The sequence below is a fragment of the Pelobates fuscus genome, chromosome 8 (assembly GCF_036172605.1).
Source record: "Pelobates fuscus isolate aPelFus1 chromosome 8, aPelFus1.pri, whole genome shotgun sequence".
NCBI classification, from domain to species: domain Eukaryota; kingdom Metazoa; phylum Chordata; class Amphibia; order Anura; family Pelobatidae; genus Pelobates; species Pelobates fuscus.
In genome coordinates this window covers 164,330,250-164,346,916 of record NC_086324.1, presented here as the reverse complement: position 1 = coordinate 164,346,916, position 16,667 = coordinate 164,330,250, and the positions used below count along the sequence as shown (strand labels likewise).

The window sequence follows — 16,667 nt, the reverse complement described above, 5'->3', positions numbered from 1 at the left end:
GCTAGGAAGCCAGGCTCCGTCCCCAGGAGATTAATTTTACCTATGGGTGTCTCTTTCATACCTCCCAGCATTTCAAATGGAAGAAGAGGAACACTTTAATTTTAGGGTGTGATTAGGAGGGGGCTGTTCTTAGAAATCTTAAGTGACTTTTTAGGTGACTTATTAATAAAAATGATTTATGCTACTGAAATATAATTTATAACAAGGACAATGTTTATTATTTACACAGACTAATTTCTAAACACATTACTGTAGTTTAAAGACATATTACTGGGAGTATTATTGCTGTGGAACTCTGTTATACACTCAGAAAAGAGGGACAGAGGAATTCTGGTCCAAATTAGGGACGGTCCCTCCTATATAAGGACACTTGTCTTGGGAGGTATGCTATTTGCCAGAAATTGAAAGTTTATTTGAGCCTGTCTAAAGAGCACTGACAAGACCTCTTATTTAATTGGGAACATTTCTAAAATACCAATTATGGAGGGCAGCAAAGATTTGTGATCCTTCTTCTGATGTCTTCACTCTCCATCCCTTCAGTCTGTCATCTGTGTTTCCCCTGGTTCAGCGTTTTAATTTTTGGAACACCATGTCACCTGGCATTTTCTTTCAAAGTCCTTATGTTCATACTCTGATAAATATTTATACAGACTTTCCCTCACCTGCCCATGCTACCCCATCACTGCAACATTACCCACTGTTCTTACCTTTCATTCTGCTGTCCTTCTCTAAACCCACATCGTCTACGCAACTCGCTTCAATCTCCCTTCTCAAATATCACCAAACGTATATATACCTAAAATATCACTGACACTATAGAAGACTATTCTGGTGTTGGGATCAGCTGTTAACGCAACTCACAAATACATGTCAGGCCCTAACCAGAAGACAAAAGAGTAAAAGTGAAAGGAATGTGTATATTGCTGGACCTTTGAGTGCTTAGAGTTCATGGAAAATGCCTTCAGAGAGGTATGAAACAAGGGGCGGAAAGAAATGAGATAAACAAGGTCACAAAACTAGCTGAAGTCAGGGTTCGAGAAACAAAAGCAAAGGAGCAGGAGAGGTCAATGATACAAGTGGTCAGAAAGGTGAATATAGTAGCTGGGTCAAAACAAAGGAAAAACATTGTATATGTTGTGCACTGTATTTAAGGGCTATAAATAACATGAAAGGGAATATTGTAGATTTGGCATCAGTTTGTTGGCACCGGAAAACCTAAGGGTGCATCCAGTTTGAAGGTGTCTGATATTTTAGAGATACAAAAGTGGGAAAGCATCAGAGTGAGCAGCATGTGACATTTCGGGGGCGGTAGGAGTCCTGGCACATGTTCCTGACATAATAGTAACATCGCCTGGATGTGGGGCAAAAGTAACATTCACAGGACGTACCTGAAAACCAGAGAATGTACATTTCCTGGTTAAATACTTTGATATTATTATTATTATTATTATTTGGCTATCATTGTCGGAGTAGGCTGCCCAGACTAACATAAATTGCTTCTAATATTTGCAACTACCGCTTAAACACTTTACAAAGTGATACTTGTAGAGACATGGATTCCGAAATATTAATAAATGTACTAGGGATTGTTATTGGTCCTTGTCACATCCTTCTTTTTCTCTATTTTTGAGTTTCTTTCTGTGTGCTCAGGTATTCTTTTTCAGCACTTTTTGCATATAAGCAGCACACAGTGTGAGTGTTTGTGACTGTTGGCACATCTTTTTTTCACTAACTTTTTTTATTTAGTTTGAATTAAAGACAATTCCCACTCCTGGTGACTCGTCACTAACCCAGATAGACATTGCACCAGGAACCTTCAAGGAGTGAGAAGTTCAATTACAAAGTGAATAACACTAAACCAAGCTTCCCCAAACGCCAGCCCTTCAGATGTTGCTGAACTACAACTCCCATGATTCTCAGCCTACCTATTTAATTCCTAGAATCATGGGAGTTGTAGTTCAGCAACATCTGGAGGGCTGGAGTTTGGGGAAGCCTGAGCTAAACAAACCCATGTGTGTCATTTAAATGCCCCCTCCAGACAGGTAATGGTGGGCGGAGCTTTGGTCAATGGCAGGCAAGTCAGTCACCTTGGTACACCCTACATATATACACGCTGACTTGGCCGCCATCTTGGTACTCCTCGCCCTAACAAACGTTACTCTAGTCACGTCGACACCACTCTGTGAGACCAAAACAAAAGGTGCCCGGCGCTCGCCTGCTGCTTGTCCAACGTTATGTGTGATAAACAATCCTCTGAGGTGACAAGACGTTTTACTTTTAGTTCACAAGGAAACATTTCTCACACACGTTTAATATTGCGAGCCGTGTGCAAAGTATTATGGATGTGGATGCAATCAGGCATCTACCAGGGCAGCCTTCTCCGACGGGGTCCTCGCCGTGGAAGTCCTGTCAGCGCTCTGCCCCGCCCCTTTCTCTGACCGACGTGCTCTCCGACCAATCGCAGGCCGCGTCGCCTCAGCCGGGCCCGTGACATCCTGAGGGCCTCTCAGACGGTGTCCGCGCAGCGGGAAGCACCGCGTACCGAGCCTCCCTCTTTCCCTCCCGCCATGCAGCGCGCTCACTGACACCGGCCATGCCCGCCACCTGCCGCCCGGACAGCAGCCCCGGGTGAGGAGGAGGAAGCCGCCGCCATGTCCGTCAGCGGGTTCACCGACCTGCGGGAGAAGCTGCAGTCACTGTACCGGGACAGCCCCAAGGAGTCCGGCAAGAGGAAGCACCCGGCGTCGGACACGGAGGAGGAGGCGGGGGCCGTGTCCGAGCCGGAGGAGGAGGAGGCCCGCAAGGTGCGCAGCGGGATCCGCCAGCTCCGGCTCTTCAGCCCCGCGGAGTGCGCGCTCATCGAGTCCCGCATCGACGACGTGGTGTCCCGGGCCGAGAAGGGGATGTACCGGGAGCACACGGTGGACCGGGCGCCGCTCCGCAACAAGTACTTCTTCGGCGAGGGCTACACGTACGGCGCCCAGCTGCAAAAACGGGGCCCCGGCCAGGAGCGGCTCTACCCCCCGGGCCAGGTGGACGACATCCCGGACTGGGTGCACGAGCTGGTCATCCGCCGCCTGGTGGAGCGGAACGTCATCCCCGAGGGCTTCGTCAACAGCGCCGTCATCAACGACTACCAGCCCGGCGGCTGCATCGTGTCCCACGTGGATCCCATCCACATCTTCGAGCGACCCATCGTGTCCGTGTCCTTCTTCAGCGACTCGGCGCTCTGCTTCGGCTGCAAGTTCCAGTTCAAACCCATCCGGGTGTCCGACCCCGTGCTGCTCCTGCCGGTACAGCGGGGCAGCGTCACCGTGCTCAGGTAACCGGGGCCGGAGGGGATTACAGGGACCGGGTAAACGGGGAATTAAGTTTTAATATAGGAATCAGGTAACCGGGGAGTACAGGATTAATATAACGGGTACCCGGGGAATACAGGGTTAATACAGGGACCGGGTAAACGGGGAATTAAGGGTTAATATAGGAATCAGGTAACCGGGGAGTACAGGATTAATATAACGGGTACCCGGGGAATACAGGGTTAATACAGGGACCGGGTAAACGGGGAATTAAGGGTTAATATAGGAATCAGGTAACCGGGGAGTACAGGATTAATATAACGGGTACCCGGGGAATACAGGGTTAATACAGGGACCGGGTAAACGGGGAATTAAGGGTTAATATAGGAATCAGGTAACCGGGGCCGGAGGGGATTACAGGGACCGGGTAAACGGGGAATTAAGGGTTAATATAGGAATCAGGTAACCGGGGAGTACAGGATTAATATAACGGGTACCCGGGGAATACAGGGTTAATACAGGGACCGGGTAAACGGGGAATTAAGGGTTAATATAGGAATCAGGTAACCGGGGAGTACAGGATTAATATAACGGGTAACCGGGGAGTACAGGATTAATATAATGGGTAACCGGGGAGTACAGGATTAATATAACGGGTAACCGGGGAGTACAGGATTAATATAACGGGTAACCGGGGAGTACAGGATTAATATAACGGGTAACCGGGGAGTACAGAGTTAATATAACGGGTAACCGGGGAGTACAGGGTTAATATAGAAACCGGGGGACCGGGGAGTACAGGGGTTAATATAGAGACCGGGGAGTACAGGGGTTAATATAGAGACCGGGGAGCACAGGGGCCAATACAGAGACCGGGGAGCACAGGGGCCAATACAGAGACCGGGGAGCACAGGGGCCAATACGGGGACCGGGGAGCACAGGGGCCAATACGGGGACCGGGGAGCACAGGGGCCAATACGGGGACCGGGGAGCACAGGGGCCAATACGGGGACCGGGGAGCACAGGGGCCAATACGGGGACCGGGGAGCACAGGGGCCAATACGGGGACCGGGGAGCACAGGGGCCAATACGGGGACCGGGGAGCACAGGGGCCAATACGGGGACCGGGGAGCACAGGGGCCAATACGGGGACGGCAGGGTTAATATAGGGACCGGGGAGCACAGGGGCCAGAGGGGACGGCAGGGTTAATATAGGGACCGGGGAGCACAGGGGCCAGAGGGGACGGCAGGGTTAATATAGGGACCGGGTAACCGGGGCCAGAGGGGACGGCAGGGTTAATATAGGGACCGGGTAACCGGGGCCAGAGGGGACGGCAGGGTTAATATAGGGACCGGGGCCAGAGGGGACGGCAGGGCTAATATAGGGACCGGAGGGGAATACAGGGCTAATATAGGGACCAGGTAACTGGTCCCTATGCAGGGTTAATACAGGGACCAGGTAACTGGTCCCTATGCAGGGTTAATACAGGGACCAGGTAACTGGTCCCTATGCAGGGTTAATACAGGGACCAGGTAACCGGGGCCGGAGGGGAATGCAGGGTTAATACAGGGACCAGGTAACCGGGGCCGGAGGGGAATGCAGGGTTAATACAGGGACCATGTAACCGGGGCCGGAGGGGAATGCAGGGTTAATACAGGGACCATGTAACCGGGGCCGGAGGGGAATGCAGAGTTAATACAGGGACCAGGTAACCGGGGCCGGAGGGGAATGCAGAGTTAATACAGGGACCAGGTAACCGGGGCCGGAGGGGAATGCAGAGTTAATACAGGGACCAGGTAACCGGGGCCGGAGGGAAATGCAGGGTTAATACAGGGACCAGGTAACCGGGGCCGGAGGGGAATGCAGGGTTAATACAGGGACCAGGTAACCGGGGCCGGAGGGGAATGCAGGGTTAATACAGGGACCAGGTAACCGGGGCCGGAGGGGAATGCAGAGTTAATACAGGGACCAGGTAACCGGGGCCGGAGGGGAATGCAGGGTTAATACAGGGACCAGGTAACCGGGGCCGGAGGGGAATGCAGGGTTAATACAGGGACCAGGTAACCGGGGCCGGAGGGGAATGCAGGGTTAATACAGGGACCAGGTAACCGGGGCCGGAGGGGAATGCAGAGTTAATACAGGGACCAGGTAACCGGGGCCGGAGGGGAATGCAGGGTTAATACAGGTAACCGGTGCCGGGATAATACAGGTCATGGTGGGGGGGGGGGGGGTGGATGGATTAATACAGGGACTAGGTAACCGGGCCGGAAGTGGAATACAGGGACTAGGTAACCGGGGCCGGAGGGGAATACAGGGGGGGGGGGGAAGTGGAGTGAATACAGGGACTAGGTAACCGTGGCTGGTGGCGGTGGGGAATGGGTTAATATAGGGACTTGTGTATGGCTAGGGATAGGCTAATACAGATCGTTTTGTGGAGGGGAATGGGCTAATGCAGTTCTGCGAGTACAGCTGGTTGGGATAGGGTTAATGCTGGGCTTGGTGACTACAGCTGGTTGGGATAGGGTTAGTGCATATAAAATGTTATATTTCCCTTTTAGCTAGTAGATATATGATGAAGTAGATAAAAGCAATGGCTGCTTCAGTGGATGTATATGCTTGCATCCACTCCAGCTGTCTTCGAGAAGGGCAGCTAAATCTTCATGTAAAAATATCTTTAATCTGTACAATGCATAATCCATGTGTATGAAGGTCAACTCTAACTGTACTTTGCCAAAACAATGTTATCGAAGGGAATTTTCTAGCAGGTAAACGCTCAATTTCATACTAAATTGTGGGTGATTTCCTAACGCAACAGATAACACGAGACGTTTAGCTGTCTCTTACTTTTCCTGTACGCAAACCGTTCCACAGCCAGCTTGACTGAGGAGGTGGAGGCACGTACACTACATCCAGAACTTGGTTGTGAAAACCCTACATTGGGGTCTGACAAATGCAGAATTTGTATAGTGGGAGAAAAAAAATGTAATCTCAGTCCTGATGAATATAGTGGTGCAGATATGGCTTAGATGAGGTAAATATAGTGATTGCATCTTGGAACAGGTGCCCCAGATGAGAAATCCTAGTCAATGGGTTAATCGAGTTTTACTGCTGATGGAGCAGAATGGTTGTATTCATGAGAGCCGGATTGACTAAGGAGAGTGCTGTGCTTTTCATTTGCTCTGAACTGGGGTAAAAATATTACGTGAGGTTTGTCTGTGAGGAGTAGTTAATACTGAGCAGTCGCTGAGGAAGCATGGTTTGTTAAAATGGTGCGGCAATTTAATGGGGCACTCTCTGTACCATAACCGCTACAATATCAATGAATAACATCCAAATTTGGACCAAATTGGCATTGCTGATGTGGAATTGCAACGACTACAATAGTGGTATGCTGAGCGAAAGGCCAGGCTACACAACCATGGGAACCTAAAGTTGTTTTGCTGCTCAAAATGAGATTCAGAGGGCAGTGCAATGGCTGTATTGCTCATGGTGCTTGGCATTTCCTGTTAATTGTGTGTGTCTGTATATATAAGAATCTTTTTAGTGAAAAACCTTACCTGGGTTAAGTGTAATCTCACATCAGTGCACGTAATGTAGAAACTTGAGGTTTGAGACTATAAGCATATATTGATTGAGATCAATAAGCGTTTAAATATGGCTGAAATACTTTTTTGATTAATCCCCCCCCCCCCCCCCCTTTCCCAGTAAACTACTTCAGTTTATTATTGTTCTTTAACATTTAAATGGCTCAATTCAATGCTCCCTGAATGTTTAATTGCATGGATTAGTGGTTTTGTGGCAGCAGTATCCCATACATATTCTTTATGACTTGCTGAACTGCTGTCTTTGATACAGCCAGTATCTTGTATTAACAGATTATTGTATTTTTATATTTTACTCTTCCAAGGACTGAGATAAATGCAAGTATGACTTTAGTGACTTTTCTCTGCACAGTAATGTCTCTCGTGATTATGGCCATATGTTTAATCAAATGTGTCTAACCAGAGACTCGCTCCCATCTTGTTATAGGGCCCCATTAAAGGCAGATGTGGCTCAGTGAGTATATTATACAGTTATCGCAAGATCTGTAATATAGAATATGCAGTTACAGGGGGAGCTTCCCTACATCTGGGAACTAAGGTGCAAAGTTGTGGGACTGGAATTTAGTGGCTGTTCTGGTTTCCATAGTGATTATCCCGTTCTTCCAAACAGAACAGTTTGATACTGGTTTCTGCATGACTCTCAGTCTTGGGCTGTCCCACTGATGTATTAAAAAAATCGCCCTTTGTATATGACCATTCAGCTGTCTGTGCTAACAGCATTGAGCTCTCCTGGGCGGCTTTCTGGAAAGGTGCCTTTGTATTGGATTTTTTACTGCCAGGGCAATTATCTTGATACTCCTGACAAATCAGATTACTCAGTGCTGTCCTGTTTTATGGAACCATCTTATTGGTATTTATGTTATCTAATTTAAGAGGTCACACTAATTATAGTAAGCCAACCATAGCAATTCCCTGTTGAACCAGTCCCTTGTGAAATAGAACCACTAGATAATAGTACTATTAAGAGATTTATTTTTACCATTGGTTTGTTTTGATAGCATTATTCTTCAGACAATATTCACATTAATCGGTTTTCCCTTGTTCTTGGTGTCTGGCCCGCTTGAATGCATATTGTGTATATGACTTGTGCAGCAGTCCACAAATTATAAACCATTCTTCTAAACAAATATCTTACTGGTACATAGGCTGTTTAGCAAGGGGTCTCTTTTTACTACAGCTATCTTGTGGGCACTCTCCATGTTTTAAAGCATGTTGGACACACAAATTCTGTATCTGTTTGCACGTACTTTCACTTTATTGGAAGTTTCAGGAACACTTTTTTATAAAAAAAAAAATGAAAGGGCAGGCTTGGTGACCAATTTGGGAAGGACAGCTCTCTCGTCCTGTAACCCAGAATAGGACCGTGAGATCTGTGAAATATGATAGGATCTCCTTCAGGTCTCAGTTTGTGGCCTTCTCTCGTGACTTAGCAGTTCTTGATGCCAAAGCCTGTGGTGCCTTTCTGGAAGCTATATTAGGTGTGAAATAGTAGTAAAGTGCTGGCATGGAGTAAAACTGTCCAGCTTACAACAAGCGCAGGCTGTGTTGGAAACCCAATAATGAAGTCTGAGTGTCATATTTGATGTTTACAGACTACATGAAAAATGATGGCAAACATATGCTTACTCTATTTAACCTTTACAACTTCTCCCTCAGGAATGTTATTGGGAAACATTTAGGGTAACTCTGTCTTCCTTTCCAAAAAAGGTGTGACTATGTAGGACTTTCAACAGGGATCTACATATTTCATAACAAAAATCCTGGCACATATCCGGTTATTAATCTACCTGTAGCTATGCACTAATATAACAAGAAATACAAGATTATCATTGTCTGCTGGAGCTATTGTAAAAAGATTATTCATTCTGAAGGGTAGAAGTTTCCATAACTTTAGAGATGGGAGCAGAAGAGTTTTTTTTTATTTTTTTTTTGTCTATTGAGCTGAAGGTGATGAAACTGCTTCCTATTTTTATTTAGTACAGGGATTGCCAAAATGTAGGTCACCAACCCTTAATGTATCATGGGAAATGCAGCTGTACAGCACAGATCTACCTTGGTGGCACCGTGTCTATAAGACGTATAGTTCAGTTGTCCAGCTATGATATAATTAAGCACGGAAAAGAATGTCGAGTCTGTCAGGCCTTTTAGTGTGTATTAAAGGTGGGGTTGGTTATAAAGGCAGTTGAGAGCATCTATTTATTTAGTTGGTCACTTCACACGGTTCACACGTGTATAAATGCATGACTTGTATGTGCTTGGTTCATACTATATGAAGAGACAGCACTTCAGCTTGAAGCCTATGGGCCGATCACACTTGTAACAATGACTTGGTATGTTTTCCCAGTGTTGGGTACTTTCCGTGTTGAGCTGAAGAGTCTTCCTCCTCATTAACATCATACCTTTTAGATCCTGTTCTATATGGGTCTTACAAAATGACCGGCTTAAAGGACCACTCTAGGCACCCAGACCACTTCAGCTTAATGAAGTGATCTGGGTGCCAGGTCCAGCTAGGGTTAACTAATTGTTTTATAAACATAGCAGTTTCAGAGAAACTGCTATGTTTATGAATTAGTTAAGCCTTCCCCCTAATCCTCTAGTGGCTGTCTCACTGACAGCCACTAGAGGCGCTTGCGTGATTCTCACTGTGAAAATCACAGTGAGAGCACGCAAGCGTCCATAGGAAAGCATTATGAATGCTTTCCTATGTGACCGGCTGAATGCGCGCGCAGCTGATGCCGCGCGTGCGCATTCAGCCGACGGGGAGGAACGGAGGCGGAGAGGAGGAGGAGAGCTCCCCGCCCAGCGCTGGAAAAAGGTACGTTTTAACCCTTTTCCCCTTTCCACAGCCGGGCGGGAGGGGGTCCCTGAGGGTGGGGGCACCCTCAGGGCACTCTAGTGCCAGGAAAACGAGTATGCTTTCCTGGCACTAGAGTGGTCCTTTAATTCTACTAATGTAAAGCTAGAATGGGATTGCCTATTTTGCATATAGTCCCTTTGCTACATTATAACGGTCTACACTGTGATTTTGGTATTCTGAATCTTTTTTTCAATGGAGCGGGCAGCACTTGCATGATTTTGCAGAGATGGTGAGCTATAAAATGGCGTTTCAAGCCCTGAACATTTTCTTTGCCACTGCTGGCTGAAAGCTTGCCTCTCCTGATTTGCCAGTATAAAGGCACCATTGGATTTCTATTTATGAAGGGAAAACAGTTTCCCAATCTTCCTGTATACCCGTAAATCGAATTGACACACCGTTTGGTGTGAATACCTGTGATTATGTGCGTATATAAAGCCTATACACCCCCCCCCTGGCTTGTGCAGTACAGTGTTGTGGACTGAATTGTATTATGAAGGGCTGGCTGGACATGGTATATGACATGCTAGATGCTGTCAGAAGCCACTAGGCTCTCACTAAGGCTTTTATAAACCGCTGACTCGCGACATGAACACATTTCTATCATCATGCTTGTAATACACCCTCCCCCAGTAAATGTTTGAATTGTCACACCAGGGATTAAAGGAGACCATACTACACTTGTCTCCTGCTACAACCTTTAACTGCTTTTCTTTTCATCTTGGTGTAAATGTCTTTCCATTTCCGTATACTACTGTATTCTGTATTTTACTGTTTTTCTTTTTCTTGTATAGAGCTGTTTGAGGTATGCAAGCGGTTAAACAAACCAGTTTTCCTGGCACTATAGGGTCATTGGGTGTGTGCCCCCCCCCCTTCCCTCCTTCAGCCACCTGCCTTAATCCAGCTCCCTCGGTGCTGGTGACCTCTCCTCCCCCTGCTGACGTCAGCTCCTGAGTGGAGCCGCGTGTGCATTCAAGCCGCCCATAGGAAAGCATTTCTCAACTCTTTCCTATGAGGATCTGAAATCGCGCTGCGTGAGTTCAATGCAATTTTTATTTAAAATATATATATATATATATTTTTTTTTTCTCACAGAATTGCGGAAGCGCTTCTAGTGGCTGTAAGGCAGGGGCACTTAGCCCAGTGTATACAGCATTTTACTATCCAAATTTAGATGGAAATCCCCATCTTGTTGGCAGCAGAGGGGGCAGGCTTCAAACCTCACCCTTTAAAGCGTTTGACAAGAATACCTGAATAATAATTCTAGTAACCTGCGGTGGTTAAAGTGCTTTGTTTTCCTTTAATTCTTGTATTATGCCATGGTTTTGGCTTGTGTTCTAACCTACTTGTTTTTTCTTTTCGTTGTAGCGGGTATGCTGCAGATGATATCACCCATTGCATCCGACCACAGGACATCAAGGAAAGACGGGCTGTTGTCATACTTAGAAAGTATGTGGTTTTATATCTGTATAACACGATTATTCTCTAAAGTGAGAATTTAACATTTAAGGCAAGACTAGCCAAACTGAAAACCTAACTGACTTGGAGCATCTTTTCAGTTTTGCTACTTTAAACCTTAAATGTGAAACTCATGTTATATTCACCTTGCATTTTCACTTGAGTGAATAACCCTGTAAGTGATGTATGTTGCAGTGTTCCTTACCGCTATGGTGCTGGGAGAGAATGTTTTGTCATGCATTCTATCAATACAGGTCTCCTCTGTGATTAGTGCTCGGGGGGCAGGAAGTAAGAACTAAGTCTGAATGGCAGGAACTCCTTTGCTGTATACTGCATGTATAAACAGATTTTTTTTATACCACATCAGGAATTTGTCCGCTGGCTTTTTTTGATGAAATGAAACCACGTCAGGGGAACTTCTTTCAGCTGCCAGGACGCTATTTGCATTTCATATAGAGTAAAAAAGAAATTGCAGCTTGAGATGTGACTGGGCCAGTAATATCTCAAGCTATGTTTTCCTGTAGTATTTCTTTGGCTGTTAATGCCTATCATGCAAGAGCTTTGGATGCACATATCCATCTCCCAGTAAATCTATTCTTCTATAATAGCTTTCAAAAAGGAAGTTGATGTTAGTGAAGGGTTTTGTTTGAAGCCACTGAAGGGGCATGGCTTGCAGGATTTGTACCTGAGTGAATGGACCATGTATGCACTGCGCAGTACCTTGAATGATTTTCCCATTTCTCCTCTTGTACTTTTGCTTTGAACCATAACTTACTTTTCACAATTTATATATTTACATGTGCTTCCCCTTAAGGGAACACTTTACTTCCCAAATACAAAATATAATCACCATTTAGTGGATATACCCCAATGAAAACATGCATGCATTTAATTTAAATTTTTTTTCTCACCGGGACATATCTAAAAACATATATTTCTAGTTTGCAGTCTTTGCAACTACAACCCCCCTTTCTAACCGTGCTCAGTGGCTGTCCAATCAGACTTCCCAATGCAGCTCAATGAGAAGTCTTTGCAAGCCAGGTGCTCTGGGCAATTGCTGATTGACAGCCAGTGGGGTATAATAAGGTTAATTTATGAAAGTGCCAGTTTCTGTTGAAATCTGCATTATTTATTTGTGTGTCGGTCATTCAAAGCACTTCAGCATGCTGAAGTGCTTTGGATGTTTGGGAGGGCTCCTTCAAATTGAAAGGTTTGCTAACATATAAGCAACTTCTTCGGTGTGATCTCACATTTGCTGTTTCTCAAACTTTCTTGTAGGACAAGGACAGAAGCTCCACGTCTAGAAACAAAGTCCCTGAGTAGCAGTTACAATCATGAACATCTCTCCGGCAGTAACAGGCAGCATGTCCTGAAACCAAAACGGTCACATCGTAAAGCCGATCCGGATGCAGCTCACAGGTAGGTGAAATAGGATGGTGATTTGTGATTTTCTGGTCATGTGAGAAAATTGCTTTGTAATCCAGCCTGGTAGAAAATGCATGGTGGTATTTTGAAACTTCAGCAAACAGAATAACTTTTAAAGGGACACTAATCACAAAAATAGCTTTTGGCTTAATGAAGCAATTTTGATGTATAGATCATGCCCCTGCAGTCTCACTGCTCAATTCTCTGCCATGTAGGAGTTAAATCACTCATCTATTTATACAGCCATAGTCCTTGGCTGTGATATACAGTGTATTTTTTTATTTTTATTTTTTTAATCTCCTGCTTTAATTTAACAGAGCAACAGATAAGAAATTCTAAATTAATGATGTGCAGTAAAGGAAGTCTAAAAATTAGATCTATTTACAGGAAGTGTGTAAGGCTACATAAACAAAGTACTTACAAACTTTTTAAAAGGGATACTGTAGGCACTGTAACTGCTTCATCTCGTTGATGTGTTTTATAGTGTCTAAAGTTCCCTGGCTCTCTCCTTCCATACAGGATTAAACATTTTGAATGTTTTAATAAAATGAAAGCCTATCCTCCCTGGGCTGCTTGGACTAATGAGGGAGCCTATAACAGTGTCTGTTGCAGATATGGCTGGAAGAGGAAGTGTTGTTGTGTAATCTCTGCCTTAGCTATGTCTCCAGTGAGGGTGCAGTGTGTGTGTGTGGCCAGTGACCCTTATTCGTTGGTATTCTTTTTGAAAATGGTTTAACATTCAATGGAGGGTCCGTGCTGGGGACAACAGATTGTATAGCCCATTCAATGAGATGGTTATAGTACCTACAGTGTCCCATCTGTCTTGTTTAAAAAATAAAAATAAAAAAAAGTTATGTTGAATTCATATTATCGACCATGCAGATCACAATTGTTGCAGTACTTGTGGAGCTCTTTGAATAGCTAATAAGGCTCTGTTTTCCATTGTAGACCCCGGATTCTAGAAATGGATAAAGAAGAAAACAGACGTTCTGTGCTTTTACCAAAGCCGAGGAGGCGGAGTAACTTTAGCTCTGAGAACTATTGGCGACGGTCTTATGAATATGTGGATACCTACTCAGAAATAGGAGATGATGAGGGAAGCCCAGCTCGCAAAGTTAAAATGAGGCGTCATTGAGGCAGCAGGTTTTTTTTGTTTTTTTGTTTTTTTGTAGACTGCTCGCCAGGTTGGTTAACTTGGAGACTTTATAAAGTTTGTTCCTTCACCATTTCATCCACAATTGACACCATGATTGCAGGAGTATATTGGAAGTCCACACTCCCTCCATCCTGCACATCTTTCTACCAAGACAGTTTGTTCTGGATGCATTTTCACCACTTTTTTTTTTTCTTTTTCTTTTTTTTTTTATTACAGATCAGCACATTTTTTGAGTTGTGCTGTTTTGGTCTGGGGTTGGATAGCCTGCTTCAGTACTTTTTGTTTGAAGGCATCAGAATGCCTACAGCCTATTTTAAATCTATTCCCAGTGTCTTGTAATTGTGCCACGTACATAGTGGTCTGCAGTTACGTTGAAAGCGGATCAGCACGTATGAAAATGGAATGCACCATGATTCCACGATACTTTGAATTTTCAGTTTTCATGTTTGTCACTTCCACCTTATGTTGTGTGTCTTCCCCCTATTCCTACTCCCACTTTTTTTTTTTTTTTTCTGTCCTTCAATCTATACAGCAGGTGAGTGTATTCCATTCTCCACTGTGCTATGAGCGTACTGAAGTAGCCGGTCTGGCCTCCCTTCTGCTCTCTGGATCCTCCGACAAATGGCTAGGAAATTTCTTAATGTTTTTGAGATGATTAAAGATGCTCTAAGTAATTACAGATGTTTTATTTCTACCAATATAAGCACTAATAATAAATAGAAATATATTCTATAAGCAGATTTTTTGTTACTGTGTATTTGACACTCTCTCTATTTCTGGTTTAGTGCCCTAAAATATCTTGACATCCTTGTCTCTCTGTAGGAATGGGAAATGTTACCAGGCTGTGTAAATTGTAGGGTCTCACAAATGAACCTAATGTGGTGAAGATGTTGCTAAAATTATTGCCCACATCCCTCCACTAAAAGCTGGAATTTTTTTATTATTTTTTATTATAAATTAAACTCACTCAGGTCACATTTTGCCCTGCCGTGTTCTTCAGATGTGGATACTTGACTCCCTTGCAATACACAAGTTAACCTCACAGCTCACTGAATACTACTGGGGTTATTCAATGAACTGCAAGATGGAGCACTGACAAGAATTGCAGTTTTAAAGCGTAATGGCATTGGAGAGTTTCTAATTTAGTCACTTCTTCCTTGTCTATTTACAATACTTGAATAGCACCACATGTTTCCAATGCCTGAACTGGTGAGTTGCTTGTGAACCATTACATTAGAAAAAATACCATGGTCTCAGTGATTTTATATTTTTTAAAACTTTTTTTTTGCAATATTAATGAAGTTATAAATTTCTTGTATCTTGATCTTTCACTTGAGCCTAGATATGCTATTCTAGTTATTGATTTAAAACCAGGTTTACAGCAAAATAGACTTTCATGATGCGTGGTCTTGGAATGAGATGTCACCCATGTGACTCATTGCCACCTGTTCAATGTCACATTAAGACTTCTCCTAACATTTGTTTCATTCAATGCAAATGAATGAACCTGGCAGTCTGCATTCTTCACTGGGAAGCACGGAGGTGCCCTGCAATGGCGTGAATCTTAAATACCACTTTATTCTCCCAGAGCAGGGTGTTAATTGTTTTAGAATTTTTTTTAAAAAATTTTTTCCCCCTCTTTGCATCTGACATAGAATTCACAAGCAAGTCTTCTTTAAAACGTCTGCACAATGACTGCCATAAAACAAGTGTTGGCTTTCTATGAGTAAAGTAGAACAACACAATTTGTAAATAAACTGAGATGGAACTTGAGATCTATTTTTTTTTATCAATCACTCTGCAGCTGTACAGTAAAGCAAGGCCTGCATTATAACTTGGTCCTTGCTTACACAAGTGTCTACACTGGCATCTTGGCTGGGGCAACTGTAAGTGTAAGTAACTTGATACCCTCTCAATACCAGGCAGTATGAAATACATTTCAGCAAAAAACACTTAATTTCGATTTATTTACATTTCAGAACACTCAAACTTACTTTACAATTTCACCACTTGTCCTGCAGACGACATTTAAATAAAAAAAAATTATTTATTTTTTATTGTATTTTGCCAAAAGCGAATAAGAGATTGTACACCGCATGTAACCAAAATATTTGCTTTAATTTTATTTTTTTTCAAATATCTCTAAATGAATAAACACCAGGGCGCTAATTTTATTTATTCTGCAAAAGATAAAGTAATCCAAATTCTGGGTTGTAACTGTAGAACAAATTTAATTTACTAGGCTGTATTTTCAGCACTTTTTGAATTTGTACCTTTAACAATAGATAAAATATTTTCAAAACTTGTCATTTCATGTTTACATGGTATAAAAAGGCTGTTTACATTGTTAACCAAATAGCTTGGAAATGTGTAATGTTCCTTTTATGAGCTGTTTGATTACATGTGTTTTGCCACTCGAAAGATCATTGCAAATCATACCCCCAACTGGATCCATTGTACATGTTGTACGATTTCTCATTGTTCACTAGGGCTATGAAGTGTAGATTAAATACGGTTCTTTCTAAATAATTGGTCCAGAATGTGTTTTGGAATTTGATTGTAAAACTATGTTCCCGTCATGGATTCTTCTGGCAGTTCATGAAATGTTACCCTTTTTCACCTGGAACTGGTGTCGTGCTAGTCTGCTACAGTGTCCCATGATCTGTGTAATTAGTATAGTAGGTGAAAGAATAGGATGTATGTGATCAAGAATGTACAATTATTGAAATCTAGTTCTGAGGGACATGGATGGTTGGACATGCAGAGCTGAAGGGTTCTGTCATTTAAAAAAAAAAAGGGACCTCCTCTGCTATAACTCTCACGGTTACAATTTACTTTATAAACAAAAATAGACAGGGCTGTAAATTGCATG

The 16,667-nt window shown here is 43.8% G+C and overlaps 1 protein-coding gene across 1 annotated transcript; it reads left to right on the top strand.

The window, feature by feature from the left end:
• Positions 1-2,482: 2,482 nt before the first annotated feature.
• ALKBH5 (alkB homolog 5, RNA demethylase) lies at positions 2,483-13,986 on the top strand. Its single transcript, XM_063430654.1, has 4 exons — positions 2,483-3,322; positions 11,125-11,205; positions 12,493-12,633; positions 13,588-13,986. Exons 1-4 carry the CDS (start codon positions 2,652-2,654, stop codon positions 13,772-13,774), a joined length of 1,080 nt encoding a protein of 359 aa, XP_063286724.1. The 5' UTR covers positions 2,483-2,651; the 3' UTR covers positions 13,775-13,986.
• Positions 13,987-16,667: the final 2,681 nt, after the last annotated feature.